We start from the raw sequence: 17,933 nt of genomic DNA, 5'->3' as shown, positions 1-17,933 counted from the left end.
AAGGACAAATACTGCATAGTGCCACTGTTGTAGAATGGGACTGACATCAGGGTTGGGATGAGACTGAGAAAGATGGGATAAATTATGTATACTGCATTGAAACAGTTGAGGGAGAGAACAGTTTAAAAGCGATATATGATTGGGTATTACAATTATGACAGGAGTCCAGAATGAAGGTTGCATAGTGGAGTGTATTGTGTGGGGGAGGGGGGTTGTATACCAATGAAAGAATTTTTCTTTGCCTTTTCAAGAGAAGAGTGAACGGGGGGCGCGGGGAATGGGGGGAAAATGCAACAATGAATGAATGGAAATATCTATGTAAATGTTCATTAAAATTGATAAAAAAGAAAAAATCCACAGTGTCTTTATTGCCTATAAACCAATCTCACACAGCTGTAGAATGTCATCTTTATAGAGTCTTTCCTATGTTTAAAATTATTGCATTTATTTCATAATAACTTAGTTATTATATAAATTCTGCCTTTGCAATAGAACAGTTGTGGAGAGCGTAAGGTGGTTAGAGGAATGTGAATCAGAAGACAATATTTGGTCCTGAAGAATGAAAAAGCCTGTAGGGTTACCCAGTTTATCTAGACTTTTACATTGGGGTGTAGGTTATGGAAAAGTGGAAATACCACAGACCTCTGATTTCAAAGATGAATTATCCTTTTCTTCTGTGGTCTCCTCTTATTTAAGTAACTTATTTCTTCTTCTTGAAATACGTGTTTGAACAAGAGAGAAAGTGCACCTGTCAAAAGACTAACCAGCTGAGAACCATTGTCAGCATTAATTTTCCTTTAATAAATGACTCTCTGAAGCTATTTAGCAGTCTGTAATCTGGATACAAAGCTATTGACCTATGATGGATAGTGCTGGATTTGTTTGTAAGCTTTGACTTAAATTGTCTACTTAGTTTCTCTAGGTCAGATCAACAGAATTAGGAGTAAGGATGGTTATGTGGTTTGAATAAAAATGCCCCTAGAAATTGGGCAAGATAACTGTAAAGCATTAAAGACTCACCATTTTGATGAAGTAAATTAGAAACTAACAAAGTGGCAGTCATTTGAAACCTCAACATTATCAGAATGTTTAAATGACAAAGATCAACTAATTAAAAGCACTTGTTATAATTGGGTTTTTGTACATAATCAATTTCAAAGTGTCTGAAGATACTATGAAATCATGTGATTTAACCATTTGTATGAGCATCTCAGACTTCATAAAGTGGGCACTCATTCTGCCAGGGTGGTTTGGCTACCAGCGTGCAAGACTTCTTTTCCTTTTTGTAACTGGTTTAAAATAGCATGAAACTGGAAGGGCTACTTGATTTGGCAATAGCATACTATTCACAATTTGAATGAAATATGGATTTCCTCACTTAGGCTTTTCATATATAAAAGCTGTATGTTTCATTGAATAAATTAAATTCAAAAGTAGGCCATTACTTGCAGCTGTCTGTACTAATGGGTCGGGCTTGATACATAGTACAGACAATTATGGCTTCTTTATTCCTTGTTGTGCTGTCAAACAAGTTGTAAAGACAAAAATTATACTAAGATGGTATTTCCACATACTTCTCTTGCTTCAGACAACATATTTTTACTTGAATATTATTAAAGAGTCCTTAAATATTAATAATAGTAATAACTACTCTTAGCTTTATTTTAGAGTTAATGAAAATTTAGACAAATGGTGTATTCTTCCTCTCACCTCCTTTTTGTTAGGACAAGTCTACACTGTATTTTATGCACTAAATTAAAGATTGTTTCTCAGATGGGATAAATTATGTATACTGCACTGAAACAGATGAGGGAGAAAACGGTTTAAAAGGGATATGTGATTAGGTATTTCTGTCATGAGGGGAGTCCAGAGCGAAGTCTGCATAGTGGAGTGGGAGGGATTGTTAAACAATGGAAGAATTTTTCTTTTACTTTTCAAAGAAAAGAGTGGGGAGAGGGGAGGGATGGGCAGGGAGAAAAGTGCAACAATGAATGAATGGAAATCCAAAGTCTTTGTAAATTTTCATTGAAATTAATAATAAAAAAATTTTCAAAAAGATTGTTTCCCTTGTCATTTAAATCAATGAACACACATCAAAACTTTGTTAAAAGTTGCTAAGGAGTAACCAAATACTTTGTTTCTTCTTCCTGCTCATATCCCTAGGTAGAAATTACTAGAAAGCTGCATAGCTAGAGAAAAAAGAAAAAAATCAAATTATACTGGAAAGTGCACATCATAATTGGTTTAAATAAACAGTGCTTTACTTTAACAAACAAAAAATAAAAACCTTAACCTCTGAAATGCCTGCTTGCTATGGGAGAACGAACTGGTGTCACTCTTTGAAGGTCTTATCTGTTAATAGTCTGCAGAAGGTGAAAAGTGCGCCAGGGACCCCACAGCCAAGCACAGTCAGTTCCTCTCTCCATCTCTCCTTCTGTGATGGCCAGGGCACAGAGAAACATTTTTGTAGACTTTTTGATATTGAATACATCCCTATAGAGATTAAAAGATTCATGGGGATAAAATTTACGATTCTGATTTCCTTATCTATTGTGCCATGTTTGTGTCATAGAATTTAAGATGAATTGAGAATGAAGGTATGACTCAATGTGTATGTTTCTTTTGGTTTGTGGTTAACCTGCATGAACCCTGATTATGGCAATACTCCTATATAGATTTATAGTACCTTTTACACAGACCTGACAGAAACGGAATCTGGAGATTAGAGGTTTTCATTCATTGTGGGGATTTATTTATTTATTTATTTTACTTTCTGTCTGTTTCAATACTTGGAGAAATATCTTCCTCTTTGCTTCATTCTGTTCCCAAACTCTTCAGGTGTGGGGGCTGCCCGGTCTGGGAACCTGACATTCATGGTGGGAGGAGTTGAAGAGGAGTTTGCTGCTGCCCAAGAGCTGCTGGGATGCATGGGCTCCAATGTGCTGTATTGTGGCGCTGTTGGGACTGGACAGGTAATCTTTTCACATTAACAGCCCCACCCAGTGAGGTGGTGCAAAATTGGATACAGTTCATTTATCTTTCCTAACAGTCTTCTCTCTCTTTTCTGAGATTTTTAAAAAATTTTGGAATAAATTAGCATCTGCATCACTAGTGACATTGGCTAGTTATTTTTTTAAAAAAGATGTATCAGAGTACCGTCCATAGCACCTTGACTTATCATCCTAGTGGCCACTGAAATAATTCTTAAAACGGCTACTATTGGAAGTATAATGTCTGTTGTTTTTGTTGTTGTGTACCATAGAGTCAGAAACAACTCATAGCTGATCCTCTGGCAAGTTTTTAGAGGCAGTTTATTGCATGGGAGGAGAGTGCCCATCTTTCTCCTGTGGAGCAGCTGGTGGGTTCGAACAAGGTGCCTTCGGCATTGCAATGCAGCTCCTTGCCACTAGGCTACCAGTTGTTGTTGTGTGCCATCGAGTCGCCTGCAACTCATAGCGACCCTAAGTATAACAGCCCTAAACTCTGCTCTGTACCTATTGCCATTACCCCAGTGTCAGAATCAATCCATCTCATCGAGTGTCTTCCTCTCCTGTGCAGTTCCTCCACCCTCTCCCATGCATGATGTCCCTCTCCAGGGACTGGTCCCTCCTTGCAGCATTTGCAAATTATGTCAGATGGAGCTTCAGAATCCTTGCCTCCAAGGAGCAGACTGGCTTCACCCTCTCCAGGATGAACGTGTTTGTTCTCCTAGCAGTCCATGGTATATTCAGTACTCTTCTCCCAACACCACAGCTCAAAGGCATCCACTCTCCTTCTGTCATCCCTAGTCATTGACCAGAGCTCCCTATAATGTCTGTAGTGCCATTTAATTCTGATATTACTTACTACAACTCTGTAGTACAGTCAGGTAGAATGAACTTGTTCACTTTAATCTGTTTCTTGAAAACAAAGTAATTTTCATTTAGAAACTTATAATGAGGCAATTAATGATACTAATCATGGTTTCTTAAACAAAGCACAGCATGACACAAACTCATTTCTGCAGAATCAGAACCAGGTCATAACTGACCATTCAGATCCTGAGGCTATAAATGGCACAAGAGTTTGTCCATCTTTGTCCTGCGACGTTCCTGGTGGATCCAAAACATCAGAGAAGCATAGTCTTTGAGGTGACATCGCAGCTTCCTGTGAACTACACCACCAGAGCTCCCTGAAATCAGAGATGTCCCCTTCCTTACCTTAACTCACATACGTGTGCACCCACATTCACGTTAACCCACATTCATTCCTTTTAGTGCCACTAGCATCTCCTTTATCACACTCAATACTCTGGTACCATCTAAAATTCTTTTCTGTATCACTTTGTCCCATCATTCTTCATGATCTACTAATTTTTGGTTCAGTGATTCTAATTGTTGATAATCTTGCCCTTTTCAAATGTTTCCTGATACAGTCTTTTCTCTCATCATCTCATACCTGGCATATTGCTCAGAAAGCCCAGTTGGTCTCTGGATGCCAGGTTTACCATTCTACCCAACACTGTAAAAAAAAAAATAAAAAAGGCAAAGTCAAGTCCATCTGCACGATGCTGTATCACATCACTTCTCCATTCAGATATTTTAAACAGATCCCTCATTTCTACTATGGCAAATTTTAACTCTTTACCCCTAACTTTAATAATTCTTCATTTATTCTTAACAAGCAAATTACCATTCCATATTATATATCCATACAAATCAGTTTTCTTACTGTTCTCAGGAGCACCCCATATGCTTCTATATTTATTCCCTCTTACATATTTACTTTCTCCCCCCAAATCTCATTCTTTCTTAAATCCTGCCTCACTTTTTAAAAATTGCATTTTTTAAATTAATTTTAATAAAAGTTTACAGAAACTTAGGGTTTCTAGTCATTCCTGCCTGGCTTTTTGAGAGATGGTTTCCACCTCTGAAAACTTTGTCCTCAGTGATCTTGTTTCTGTGAATGTCTGCTATCTCTGTCCTGCAGTTTATCGCTTCATTGTGGGTTTTCATTTAGTGACTGTTCCCATTTCCCCATTTAGCCCATAAGATGCATCTCTTAAAGAGCAGTTGTGCCATTTAGATTGGTATTCCTGATAATGCTGCCATAGAGGGAGCTCAGTTACCACTGAGGGTTTATTATTAGTGCTATGAAGAGACTTCCCTCTTAGTCTGCTGTTAGTTTCGTTTCAGAAGTAGACAGTCTGCACCATGTCCCCTTAAACGTTTGAGAGGATAAACAGTTGAATGGTTGACTTTTCGAAAGAAGCCAGTGGAGCTGGGTGATAAAACCTCCTTTGCTTTTTAGCTTGAATATAAAGATATTTACTGTGCACTTGGTTTATTTTCAGGCTGCAAAGATCTGCAACAACATGCTGCTGGCTATCAGTATGATTGGAACTGCGGAAGCTATGAATCTTGGAATCAGGTTTGTTGAATAGTGCATTTTCATGTACTAACAATTTTTCATGAGCTTTCTTGTTTGATTGTCTGACATTCAGAAAAATTATAGTCAGAAGAGAAAACGAGTTGGTCCAGGAAAAACTTGAAAGTACTGTTATTGAACTTTAATAGACTTTGCTTATTCGATGAGCAGTAGGACCCCAGAGAGCATGAATATTCTTTGCCACAGTCATAAAGTATGTTGTGCTGTGCATTTGGAGTTACATTAGTTTTTTATGTAGGCACCCCATTTCTTCTATTATGTTGAAATGCAAGAAACACTTTTACTATACAATTTAAACACACTTGGCAGCATCTCTGTAAAACATGATTTTAATGTATAGTGAATTCACGTGTTATGCTACCACATGACTGGTATTATGCACGTGTTTTAAAAACAGGTCCTGAAATCTGCTTTAAAAAGGCCCTTGCTTTGTTGTCAGTGTTAAAAGGGATATAGCATTTGTAACATTACAGTTCAATTTCCATAACACTTCCCTTTTAACTCCTCTGGTAGTTACTTTATTTTAAGGATGTATCTTTCTATTAAAATAAATCATAATTTTCTAAAAGTGATTAAATCTGTTTTCCCTGTGGATAATCATTTTTTTTAGATTGCTTAAGGTTAATGTCTTAATTTTAGCCTCTAATCTTTTGGGTTAAGAAATGCTACATATGATTAATCACCTAATTAATTTTTTTAATATTTCATGAATACAATAAGTATATAAATACATTTCTTACTTTTAAAAATGCTGAATCAACAAGACACATTTATTCAGGTACTTCACTTCTGCTTCCCAAACCTACTTACCAGAAATCAAGTATTTCATAAATCAGAGTAAGATTTTATATTACTGCCTTTGATAAAAGCAATGAAAAAAGCCAAAGGACTTTGGGATCTTTTTTAAAACACAATAATACATTCACATTTCCTCTTAATTACCAAATCAAGAAGCTGTTGTTTTATTGAATTGCCCTTGTCTCAGATGTTAAACTATCTTGACCTATTAAGTTGTCATGTTGTAATTGAGATAAAAGAGAAATTTGCTTTGCATCAGTGCTAATTGGTTTATCAATATCTTGTACCATTTACATTTTAAAATTGAATGTCTATAAGATGATAAGGCATATCTGTACAAAGCCTTAATAAAACTGATAGGGTATAGGAAGCTATTCAGAGCAGTAGGTCTGTGGTGTGGTCAGTTTTAGGCTGTGAGTCACTTACCATAATTGAAAAACTACTTACTGGTAACTTATTTTCATGTTTATCTTCTAAACTAATCTTGTGAAAGAGGAAAACAAATTTCTGGGACCAGAATTACACCCAAAATGAATTGGTATTGACAACAGAATTAGATTACTAGTATGCATGTTCATCTTTAGATCATATTTTCATTTTTCTGGATAGAAATATAAAAAAAGTAAGGCTAGATTAACATAGCCTATTGTGTACTAAAATTTCCTTCCTTTTTATTATCTCTTCACTTTTTAGTCTACTTCTTATCATGAATATTATTAGGTCTGAGGCAGATTGATGCATTTTCTGGCATCCCTCAAATAATTTTCTTATCAAAACTGTTACTAGAGAATCATTTGCCATTCTAAAATAAAGCTTCATGTTTCTTGGGTCTTTGTAGAAGTTCTAAGTCCAAGTACCTGCTTATAAAAAGAGGTAGGACAATCAATTGAGTAAAGTGCATATACACAGTAAAAACCTGTGACTTTTGTAATAGTGAATTTAATCACCAATTGGGGGGTGGGAGGGGAATGTGGTCAGATTTCAGACAGAAACATTAAAGGCAGGAGCAATAAATAAATTTTCCTATATTTTTGGCATTGGTCCATTGTGATAAAAACAGTGTTTCTGAATGTGTCTATAATGTGTGAGCATAAAACAGAAACTCATAGTTGTTATTTAACTGTAAAATAATTTCTGAAATTCTGGTGATTCAGATTATACTAGTAAATTGCTTATTTTTATAACATTAAGATTTTATTACTTTGTCTTACAAAAAGTCTCAGTGCTTTGAAAGCTCTAAAAATGAACGCTTCTCTTCTGTTGTTTTTTGCCATGGTTTACAGACGTAGTTTAAAATGACAGGATTGTTCTCTAATAGAGTAGAGAGAGCAGCTACGATTTATTGAGCTTTGCAAGGTGAAAGAGAAAATTGGCATCAGCAGCATAAATTCCCAAGTAGTAAATTCTCACAAAGTAGTACAGCATCAGAGAGGCTCAGCCACATTTATACTCTGTTCACTTTGAAGTGAAATTTTTTTAGAGCATTATTGTCAGCATTTACAAATTGAGTCACCTATTCATATAAAGTAATCATTTCTGATTAATTTCACTCTTACACATCAAGGCGGAGGTTGGGGAGGTGGGATTTAGAAACCTCATTCCTTTTTTTCTTTTTAAAAGAGTAAGACCTTGCAGTTTAAAATTTTTATTGACTCTGTAGACCAAATTGCTTTTTTACAATGAGTCTTTGTAGATGTTAATGAAATATTAAAATGTTATTGAAAATAAGAGTAAAAAATATGGTATGAAGATAAATATCAGGTGGTTTTGGTTGTTGTTTTTAATGATACCTTTTTTGCTTTTAATTTGGGTTCCTAGTAAGGACTCTATGAGGTGGATAATAGGGATGGGAGTGTCAGAGACAGTGCTATTGGCACAGGACAGAGCAGAGTTTAGGGCTGTTGTACATAGGGTCGCTATGAGTCGCAAGCAACTCGATGGCATATAACAACAACAGCAACAGGACTCAGGGAGCCCTTGTGGCATAATGGTAAGGAGTTATACTGCCAGCCAAAAGACATGAGATTCAAATCCACCAGCTGCTCCCTGGAAGCAGTTTCCTCTTGTGCACTTTACTGCCTCTGAAAATCTGCTAGAGGGTCTGATATGAGCCAGTTCCACCTTGATGGTACGTAATGATAGGGCCTAGAAGCACGGTTTCATGACGTGGCAAGTGCCCTTCTTACATTGAGAGGTACTGCTGCTGTGCATCACACAGAAACATTGATACTGTGTTTTATTTTTCCTTTTTCCTCCACCAGGAGTTGACTGGGTTTTGTTATATAACAGGTTACTTTTATTATTCATCAGGATTCACAATCTTCTATCTTTTTATTCCATCTTTCTTCTTAAGAAGCTTAAAACAGTTGAACTTCTGGAAGACTATTGGAGCTGAGAACTTTCCCAAGAGCATCCTTTTGGTTTCATTGACACTGCCCATAGAAGATTTGTCCTTTTCAGATAAGTGATGGACTGAAGCCTTTTAGTTGCATACACTGACAAATGTAACAAATACCAAAAAGTTTACACTAAAAGCTTGACCAGATTTCTTAATAACTGATAAAGTGCCATCATACTGGCTAATGAATCATGAGCTAGCCGCCTGCATGACCCAGTGAGACTCAAGTGAGGGGACAGGGACCTGTCGGAGATCCAGCTCTTATGCGGGGCAAGAAACTTAACCCCTCTGGCACCATGTTCTTGTGTACAAAGAGGCAGTAATGATAGTATCAGCCCACAGGGTGGCTGTGAAGATTAAATTAATTAGGTCATGTAAATATTTATAGATTGCTCTTGGTACCTAGTAGCTATTCATGTTGTGGCAATTGTTAGCATTTGAATTGAATTGTGTTTTAATGTGTTTTCTTCATTTTGTATCTGTTTGGCATCATGTGTTTGTAATTTGCTTGTCTTCTTAACATGTGCCTCCTGAAGGGAATGGCTTTGTCCGTTCCTTGCTGTGTCCTTAGACCATACCTAGCAGATAGTTGACACTCAGCACACAAGGAACGTGCAAAGGAGTTAGTTGGGGTGGATGTAATGCAGTTCTTCTCCTGCCTCCTGTAAAAGCTGGTAGGGTGTGTCTTCCTCCTCACCTCAGGAAGGACAGCCACATCTTAGCTTCATAAAATCTTAGCTCTAAGAACAATACCTGCACAAAGCAAATCTTGGTAAACACTGGTGGAATAAGTAAATGACTTGTTAAAATTGATATCTTGGTTGTTTTGTTTCCAGATCTTTTCCTATCATAAATACACCCATTTTAGTGGTGGTATAATTCACTTAGTCCATATGTCAAATCTAGATAGTCATAGAGACTATAAGAATGAACAAACTTTTTTTGACCCTTAAAGCTTTGGTTACAGTAAAGACAAATGTTTGGAGTCTCCCCCCAGCCCCCATTTTTTATAGTTTGTGCATCATCTTTACTTTCCCCAAAAGTTCATTTAAAATTCTCCCATTTTATACGTGAGTGAATTTGACACAGTGACGTTTATTTGAGTTGTATTATATATGCAATCAGAGCAATGAATTCATTTTCTGTTTATATCAGAGAACATTCCAGCAATTGTAAAGTCACATGCATGCGTGCTCGCACTCTCGAACCACGTCCAGTGGCAAGTTATTATGGGGACTGACAGACTGTCATCCTTTTGATGGCTTGAGCTGTATATCTCCTGAACAGCAATGGGGCTCTTATGCAGAAAGCATCATATGTTCCTAGCCAATTTACAGGGAAACAGCAATAACATTTTATCATGGTTGAGAGCCCAGTAGCTGCTTCCTATTAAACTTGCCCTTTCAGATACCTGTCTTGGATTAATTTGTTGATTTCAAATGGAAACTCAGTCTCCTCCAGTGAAGCATGACGTTCTAGGATAGACTCTGAATGACAATTACTGTGTATTCTAGCTGGTTGCAGACCATTACAAGCCTTGGGCACAGTGGAAGACAGAGGACTTCAGTAACTGATTTTAATATCACGTCTAATTTTAACTGTCAGTTATATATGTGCCAGTGGAAGACTCCTCCGAAAGATGAAATGCAAAACACTCTAACTTGCTCTTTTTAATGATATACTTTGCTGCAGGGTAGAAGAGGGTGGGGGGAGGAAGCTCAGGGAGGGAGTCACCTTCTCTTAAAGAGAATCAGCCTGGCAGAGGGGAGAGCAGCTTTAAAAAGTGAGCAGTGAGGAACTGCCACCTGGTTTTATGTTTGCCCCTTGGGATGATTTCTAAATAGCAGTGTGTTCAAAAACAAAAAGGAGGGGGCAGGTTTTGTAAATCAGTGCCAGTGTTTTTCTTTGAACATTCAAAAAAAGGTAGACTTTTACAAAGTTGGAGCAATAGCTTTGTTTACTATTTCTTTTTTCCTACCATTTTGGTAAGTATTATAGACAGAATATGACTTTCTTTGGCCAAAAAAAGACTATTATGAGGCACTGCTGATTTTAATCTGATTGGTTGTAAAGCAGATAATTATTTTAAGCTTTAAATATGAAGAGTCATTCTGAAAGAAAATCTAGATTACAGAGCCCCCCTATATTATATCTTGTGTGGAAAAGGAAAAGCGTATTTGGGAATCTTTAAAAATATTTCCTGCTTATGGAGCACTTTAGGTGCATACATTCTTGAACATTTATACTTAGAAAATGTACTTACCATTATAGCAAATTAATTAATCAGTTTGTTCTTTCACTCTTCACAATTCATCCCTAAACATTTCGGCTTTTTCCTTTCCTAAGTCACATGCTATAGCAGCATACTAATAGGTGGTTTGTATTTAAAAGGGGGAAATAACACAGCTCCAGCAAACTCCATACATACCAAACTTGGGTCTTTATGAAAAGAATAAATGGAACAGTGGAGTTTCTTTTTGGCAGTTTATAATTTAATAGAATTTATGATAGTGGGTTTAGATGGAATCTTCACTATTAATATAATTATTAGTTAAATACTCATTATAGAGTAACCTATCAGATGAACTTTAGATATATAGCATGTCCAGGGTACCCCGTAAACAACAGCCCTTTTGAAGTCTGATTCCATGGGAAGTCCATGCATATTGTGGCGTTGTCCTAGCCTCTGCCTAGCATTGGGAAAATACTTCATTGGGCATAAGAAATAGTCAGATTTTGAAAGGAATAGACATTTATTTCAAACACACAAAGTAAATAAGAACTTAAGCATGTCACAGTGAGCATTTTGCTGAACATGTACCTGTTTTCTGTATGTGTATATGTTTTTCCCAAGACACTATTTTGAGAAAAAGCAGAATGCTTTTTATATTTCTTTTTCATGGGTTTTTTTTTTTTCATGAACAAAATTAACAAATTGCTGAACTTAAAGTTTTATTTGACTCAATGATACTTGCTTACCATGCTACATTAAAATACTTAGAATCCGAGTAATACAGCATTTAGATCTCGTTTATTTTCCCCGGGTCCACATTGAGCAGCCGTTTATGCCATCAGCTCAGTGATAGAACAAATGATGTTTCCGCTTGGGCAAGCTTTGTTTTATCAGGATCAGTAACCTTATCAGCAGTTGACCCAGAACTATAATGCATGTCTCTGAATAGATAGCATATGTCACAACTCCGTGCAGACTTGCTTCATAAGCAAGATTGTCTAATGAAGATTTAATAAATAAGAGGGAAAAGTTTGCAGCAAGAAGTGTCTTGTTTTACGATAACTTCTCTTGAGCCCCTTTTACTACTTATGGCTCTTGTCTTGCATTTTGTTCTCATAAAAGCTAAAGGAATAAATATACATATAAATGCACCCACACGGACTGCCAAAGTGGCAGCATTTATCTATTGATATTTCTTTTTGAAATGTATCATTTGTGAGTAAAGAATGTAGAATTTAAGCTGTCATGTTGTTTTAAGGTTCTTATGTGACACATAAACGCAGTAATATCCAGAAGACTAGACAACCCCATGAGTGTGATAAACTAACAGCACTTTTGCTCAGTTATGTAGTATTTCTTCTTAAAAGTTGGCTAGTACACAAGGTTTTCGCCAAGTGCACAATGACCTGGCTCAGAAGCGTTCTTATTTAATCAGTAAGTTCTTTAAAAAACCCTTCAGTTTAAGGTTAAATTCAATCTTCCCTCTCATATCAATCCACTTTGATTTTTGAAGCCATATAATAAACGAAGAAAGAAGACGGAGCACCCTCATACGTCAAGAAGTCACGCGTGACTTGTGCATTTTGACATTTAACACTTCTTTCCTTTGACCTTTGACAGGCTGGGACTTGACCCAAAACTATTGGCTAAAATTCTAAATATGAGCTCAGGACGGTGTTGGTCAAGTGACACTTATAATCCTGTACCTGGAGTGATGGATGGCGTCCCCTCAGCTAATAACTACCAGGGTGGATTTGGAACAACACTCATGGCAAAGGTATGGTAAATGCAGAGAAAACCAAGACAAGGAGAAAAAAGAATAATTTTTCTTTCTTTCTTTCTCTCTTTGCTTTTAGCAGAGCATGTATCTATCCTAGAAAGCAAGATTACTAGAATATATAAATACACACACACACACACACACAAATATCTACTAGAAATGATAAAAAAATCACTTAGAGAAAAACTCTGATATTGTTTTCATTCTTAGACTTTTGAATAAGAAAAACAGGCCATTCTTAGACTTTTAAATATAAAAAAATGGGCCAGAACTTTTTCTCTTGTGGTTGGGTTCATTTAGAATACATTTTGTTGTGAGAGGCCATTAAGTAGTCTAAGCGTAGCAACCCTGTGAATTTCAGACCTAACGTTGCCCGGTCGTGCCCTGTCATCACAATCTTTGTTAGGCTGGAGACCGTTGTTACAGGCACTGTCTCAGTCGGTCTTGCTGAGGGTCTTCCTCTTTTTCTCTGACCATCTACCTTTCCAGCATACTTTTTTCCCCACGACTAGCCCCTTTAGCATGCTCAAAGTATGTGAGATGAAGTTTTACCATCCTTCTAAGGAGCATCCTAATTATACTTCCTCTAAGATAGACTTACATAGTACTCTTCTTCAACAGCACAGTTCAAAGACATTGATTCTTCTTCTGTTGTCCTTTTTCATTATCCAACTTTTAGATGCATACGAAACAACTGACAGTATCGTGGCTTAGGTCAGGCACACTGTAGTCTTTAAACTGACACCCTTGCTCTTGAGCACTGCAGAGACAGCATATTTCTTCAGTGAAATATATCTTTTGATTTCTGGACTGCTGCTACCATGGGTGTTTATTGTGGGTCCAAGTAAAATGAAATTGTAGACAACTTGTCTTTTCTCCAGCTGTTGTGATGTTGCCTCCTGGCTCAGTGGTGATGGTTTTTCTTTTCTTGATGTTGAGGTGTAATCCATATTGAAGACTATAGTCTTTGATCTTCCATTGCAAGCATTTTCAAGTCTACTTCACTTTTCAGCAAGCAGGGTTGGCTCATCTGTGTAACCCAAGTTGTTGATGACTCTTCCCTTTGGTCTGCTTGATCCCGTATTCTTCTTCATATAATTCAGCTTCTTGAATAATTTGTTTATTTGTCAATAAGATAAACTCATTTTTTTTTCTTCACAGTAAACATATGTTAATTTCCCAAATCTTTAGCATGGGAGCAGTAAGGTAATAATGTTCTTTGTTTGATAATAATGTATTTCATATTTACATCAGAGTCTAGTGGTCTGCTGGTTAAAGAGCTGTGCTGCCAATCCAAAAGCACACATTCAAATCTTCTAGATGTTCCACTGCAGAAGAAAGGGCAGTCTCCTCCTGTGTGATTTACTGCCTCTGAAAACTACTGGGCAGCTGCTATGGGTCAGTTCCAACTCAGTGGCACATAACAATAATAACAGTATATACAGCACAAGAGAGAATAGAAATTTTCTCAAATATACTAGATCCTTAGATAAACCTTCCTGCTTTAAGACAGTATATGAACTGATGTGTAAGTTAATTAATTCATTTGGGATGTGAATTGTTGGCCTCATCAGAAACCATTTGTGATTTCAACTTCGGAAATACTTTTTTTTTCTTTAAATTATTTTATTATTTTTATTATTTGTGTGTGTGTGTGTGTGTGTGTGTGTGTGTACACCATCAAATCAGATCTGACTGATACGGGAGGAGATTGCCCCTCCTTCTCCAGCAGATTCGAACTGTGTACCTCTGGGATTGCAGTTTAGCTTTTTGCCACTAGGCCACCAGAGCTCCCCTGGAAATACTTTTTAGACATTCTTTCACCTTTCTGCAGAACTTACATGATTTTTGCGTAGAGCCAATTGACTTTCTTTTCTCCCAGTTACATGAATTATATAAATCTGAGTACCAATACTTGACTTACTAGCCCTCAAGCTTGATGGCATTCTGTCCATTCTACTTAATAGGCTTTGAATTCATCTTGTTCCCTCCTCTCCCACCGTCTTATTTCACATGAGCACAGCAACCCTGAACTGGTTGCCTGGCCTTTCATCCTGAGTTTAAATTCATTCTCCCCACTGCAGCCAGAGTGGGCTTTCTAAAGTGTAATCTCATCACTTTTTTAATTAAATTTCCTTGTTTCTTTTGTGGCTTCCAATTACCTGTAGATTGAAGTCCATTTTCACAACTTGTCATAGGAAACCAATGATGATTTGGCCTTTTCTAGAATCACCAGACTAATTTTTTGTCCTCCTATTCCCAGTCTACTCAAGGCATAGCCCCTCCTAGCAACATGTCCAAAGTATGTGAGGCAAAGCCTCATCATTCATGCCTCCAAAGAACACTTTGGCTGCACTTTCTCCAAGACATAGCTATTTGTTCTCTTGGCCACCAATGGGATGTTCTTCAACATTACAGCTCAAAAGTGTCAATTCTTTTCCTATCATCCTTATTCATTCTCTAGCTTTCAGATGCATAGCAAGTAATCAGAAAGACTGGCCTGACTCAGATGTACCTTAGTCTTCAAATTGATATCACTACTCCTCAATAATTTGGAAAGGTCCCGAACTGTAGATTTTCCCACTGCAGTGCATCTCCTTATTTTCTGATTGCTGGTACCTAGGATGTTAATTATGAATCCAAGCAAAATGAGGCTGTTGACAGTTTTAATCTCCTCTCCCTCCATCATGATGCTGCCTATTGGTCCAGTGCTGTTCCTTGTAGAAGGACATGATGCTGGGAAGAGTGGAGGGTCAGCAAAGGAGAGGAAGACCCTCAACCAGGTGGATTGACATGGTGACTACTGCAGTGAGATCTTATGTGTCAGGAATTGTGGGGATGGCACAGGCTAGAACAGGGTGCAGATCTTTTGTTCATAGGGTCGTTGAGCCAGCCTCAACTCAACGGCATCTAACAACATTCCCTGTCTTCGCTTCAATTACACTGAACTCATGTCTGCTGTATTATTATATGGGAAGTTTTTACCAGCTTCCCCAGACTGTGCCTCCATGGACGCTATGCCATCACTTCTAGGAATTACGTAGGTGCTTATTTAGTTGTCTTTCCCCCTTAGTGGACTGTGTTTGGGTGGTCAGTAGCTATCTTGGTCATCCATCCCAGCTTTTGGTACCGTTCCTGCCTGCTCATTTCAAATATTTATTAGATGAAGCACTGTTTGGAACTGTATTTCCCATTTGCTAAAACTGTGCAAACTCCTTAGTGGAAGCTATTGAATGTATGGTTACAGAACTTTTATAAATCTATGTGTTTACATATGAAAATTTTAAGAATAAGACTTGTCTCACCTCAAGGCCTCTGTCTTGCTGTTTTGTCTGTGTGACACTGTTCCCCTAACTCTAAAAAATTTTAAAAAATCACTTCTCTCTAACATTTTAACATTTTTGACCGAGAGAAAACCAAGAATGTTGTATTGGGCTGTGTTGAACATTTTTTTTGTGTAAATGAATGTTGTAGAAATGAGAACTTTGGTTGATCCCGCATTGACTTTCTTCATCACTGCAGCATTTCTCTGACTAGCAATGTGACGATGTAACAAATGACGTTTTCTCACTTAATAATAAAAAATTGTGTAATGTTAAAGGAAAATGGTTTTGACTAAGATCTTCCTTAAGCATTTCTTCTACCGTAATTTCCCCCCTTACCTCATCTCGTGCTGTCACTTTCATCCCCATGCTTAGCATTATTTTTCATAGAACTTGTTTGTTTTGGTAGAAATAAGTATCATGAGAGTCGTGACTTGGTTTTATCATGATGTGCCACCAGCACTTAGAAAAGTTCTTGTCACATGGGAGTTGTTAAAATATTTGTTGACTAGGAGACTGGGTGACTATTTGGTAACTCCTTATGGGCTTCCATAGTTTGAAAAAGATGTCACTGTAAAGTTTTCTCAATGTGATCCTGCCTGTGCAGCAAATAAACCAGGTTTGAAATAAAAAAGTATTGCCATGTATTTAATAGCATTTACTAAAATAGTATCATTTCCTTGCATCTTGTATCCTTGTACTTGTCTCTTATTTTTCCAGACATCATTTCCCCCTTGAAACCAAACCATTAAAAACCCAGTTCTAAAGAGAGTCTGAACTATCACTCTCCTCTTCCTCTGATTTAGGATCTGGGATTAGCACAAGACTCTGCTACCAACACAAAGAGCCCCATCCTTCTGGGCAGCGTGGCTCATCAGATCTACAGGACGATGTGTGCGAAGGGCTACGCAAAGAAAGACTTCTCCTCTGTGTTCCAGTTTCTACGAGAGGAAGAGACCCTCTGAGTTTGCCCTTTGGCTGTGGACACTGTTGGAAACCAAACTCTTGTCTTGGAGCTTCCCTCTAAGCAGGTCACTCCACAAGTAAATGGGTCTAATCAAAGGTCACATGTCTGCTTTTAATTGTCTAGTAAATCCTAGGATTCCCCCCCCACCCATTTTTAATTGCTCATTCTTTTACAGTATTAACCAAACATATTTACCTGATTCTTCCTACCTCCCCTCTCAAGCCACTGATGACTTCTGCTATAACTAGCTGATAGATCTGTTTTTAAAGAGTTTGATTCCTGAGCATATTCAACCAAATACTTTTTCAACTTGATAAAATACATCCGAAAGGAAATAAAATGAATTGATTTGAAGAGAGATGGTAGACTAAGAAATTCCTCCTTGTATCCCTCAGGATTCCCCCTTGCATCCCTCTGGATTCCCCCTTGTATCCCTCAGGAGTCTTCCTTTCATCCCTCAGGATTTTGTTCTGTTAGCCAAGTGGTGATATTCTTCCATCACCGAGGTTACTAGTTGATTTTCAAGGGAATTGATAAAACTGAAAAAGATTTATTGTTAAATGTTTGTAATTTGAGTACAGCTAAAATATCTTAGTGTATATGTGCCCCTCTTGTTACAACTCCCTATATTCAGCAGACTTGGGTTTTTATATATATTTTTGCCTCCTTGTACATTATTACATATTTTTGGACTTTAGAAGAACTAGACTTCCTTCAGAGCCAATGATGATATTTGCTTTAGATGATTATTACATTCTAAATTGAACCACATTATTTTGAACTCAAATAAATTTCTATACTGATAATACTTTCTTGGAGTTTTTGTTTCTTTCCAGTCATTTGGATAACATTCAAATAATGTGGCAAACTGGTCTTGGTGAAGACTTGAAGAACGCCTGGGAAAAAGGGGAGGTGGTGGTGTCAAAGGATACCAAGTGTTGACCAGTAGAAATAAACTTCTCACAACCTGAATCCTTCAGTGGCATTTGTTTCAATGGGTTCTGCCT

At 37.3% G+C, this 17,933-nt stretch overlaps 1 protein-coding gene across 1 annotated transcript in view; it reads left to right on the top strand.

Moving 5' to 3' along the window:
- LOC102846312 (3-hydroxyisobutyrate dehydrogenase, mitochondrial-like) overlaps nt 1–17,021 on the top strand; it is a 184,545-nt gene extending 167,524 nt beyond the window's left edge. The window contains exons 5-8 of the mRNA XM_006896117.1: nt 2,839–2,972; nt 5,333–5,409; nt 12,477–12,633; nt 16,766–17,021. Coding sequence (XP_006896179.1) covers nt 2,839–2,972; nt 5,333–5,409; nt 12,477–12,633; nt 16,766–16,924 — 527 coding nt within the window. The 3' untranslated portion in view covers nt 16,925–17,021. The remainder of the gene's footprint in view (nt 1–2,838; nt 2,973–5,332; nt 5,410–12,476; nt 12,634–16,765) is intronic.
- The last annotated feature ends 912 nt before the right edge of the window (nt 17,022–17,933 follow it).

The sequence above is a fragment of the Elephantulus edwardii genome, unplaced genomic scaffold (assembly GCF_000299155.1).
Source record: "Elephantulus edwardii isolate Elephantulus edwardi_28Jun2011 unplaced genomic scaffold, EleEdw1.0 scaffold00182, whole genome shotgun sequence".
In the NCBI taxonomy this organism is placed as follows: Eukaryota; Metazoa; Chordata; class Mammalia; order Macroscelidea; family Macroscelididae; genus Elephantulus; species Elephantulus edwardii.
Note: the sequence above shows the minus strand (reverse complement) of the source record. Positions and strands in the feature narration are given on the sequence as shown.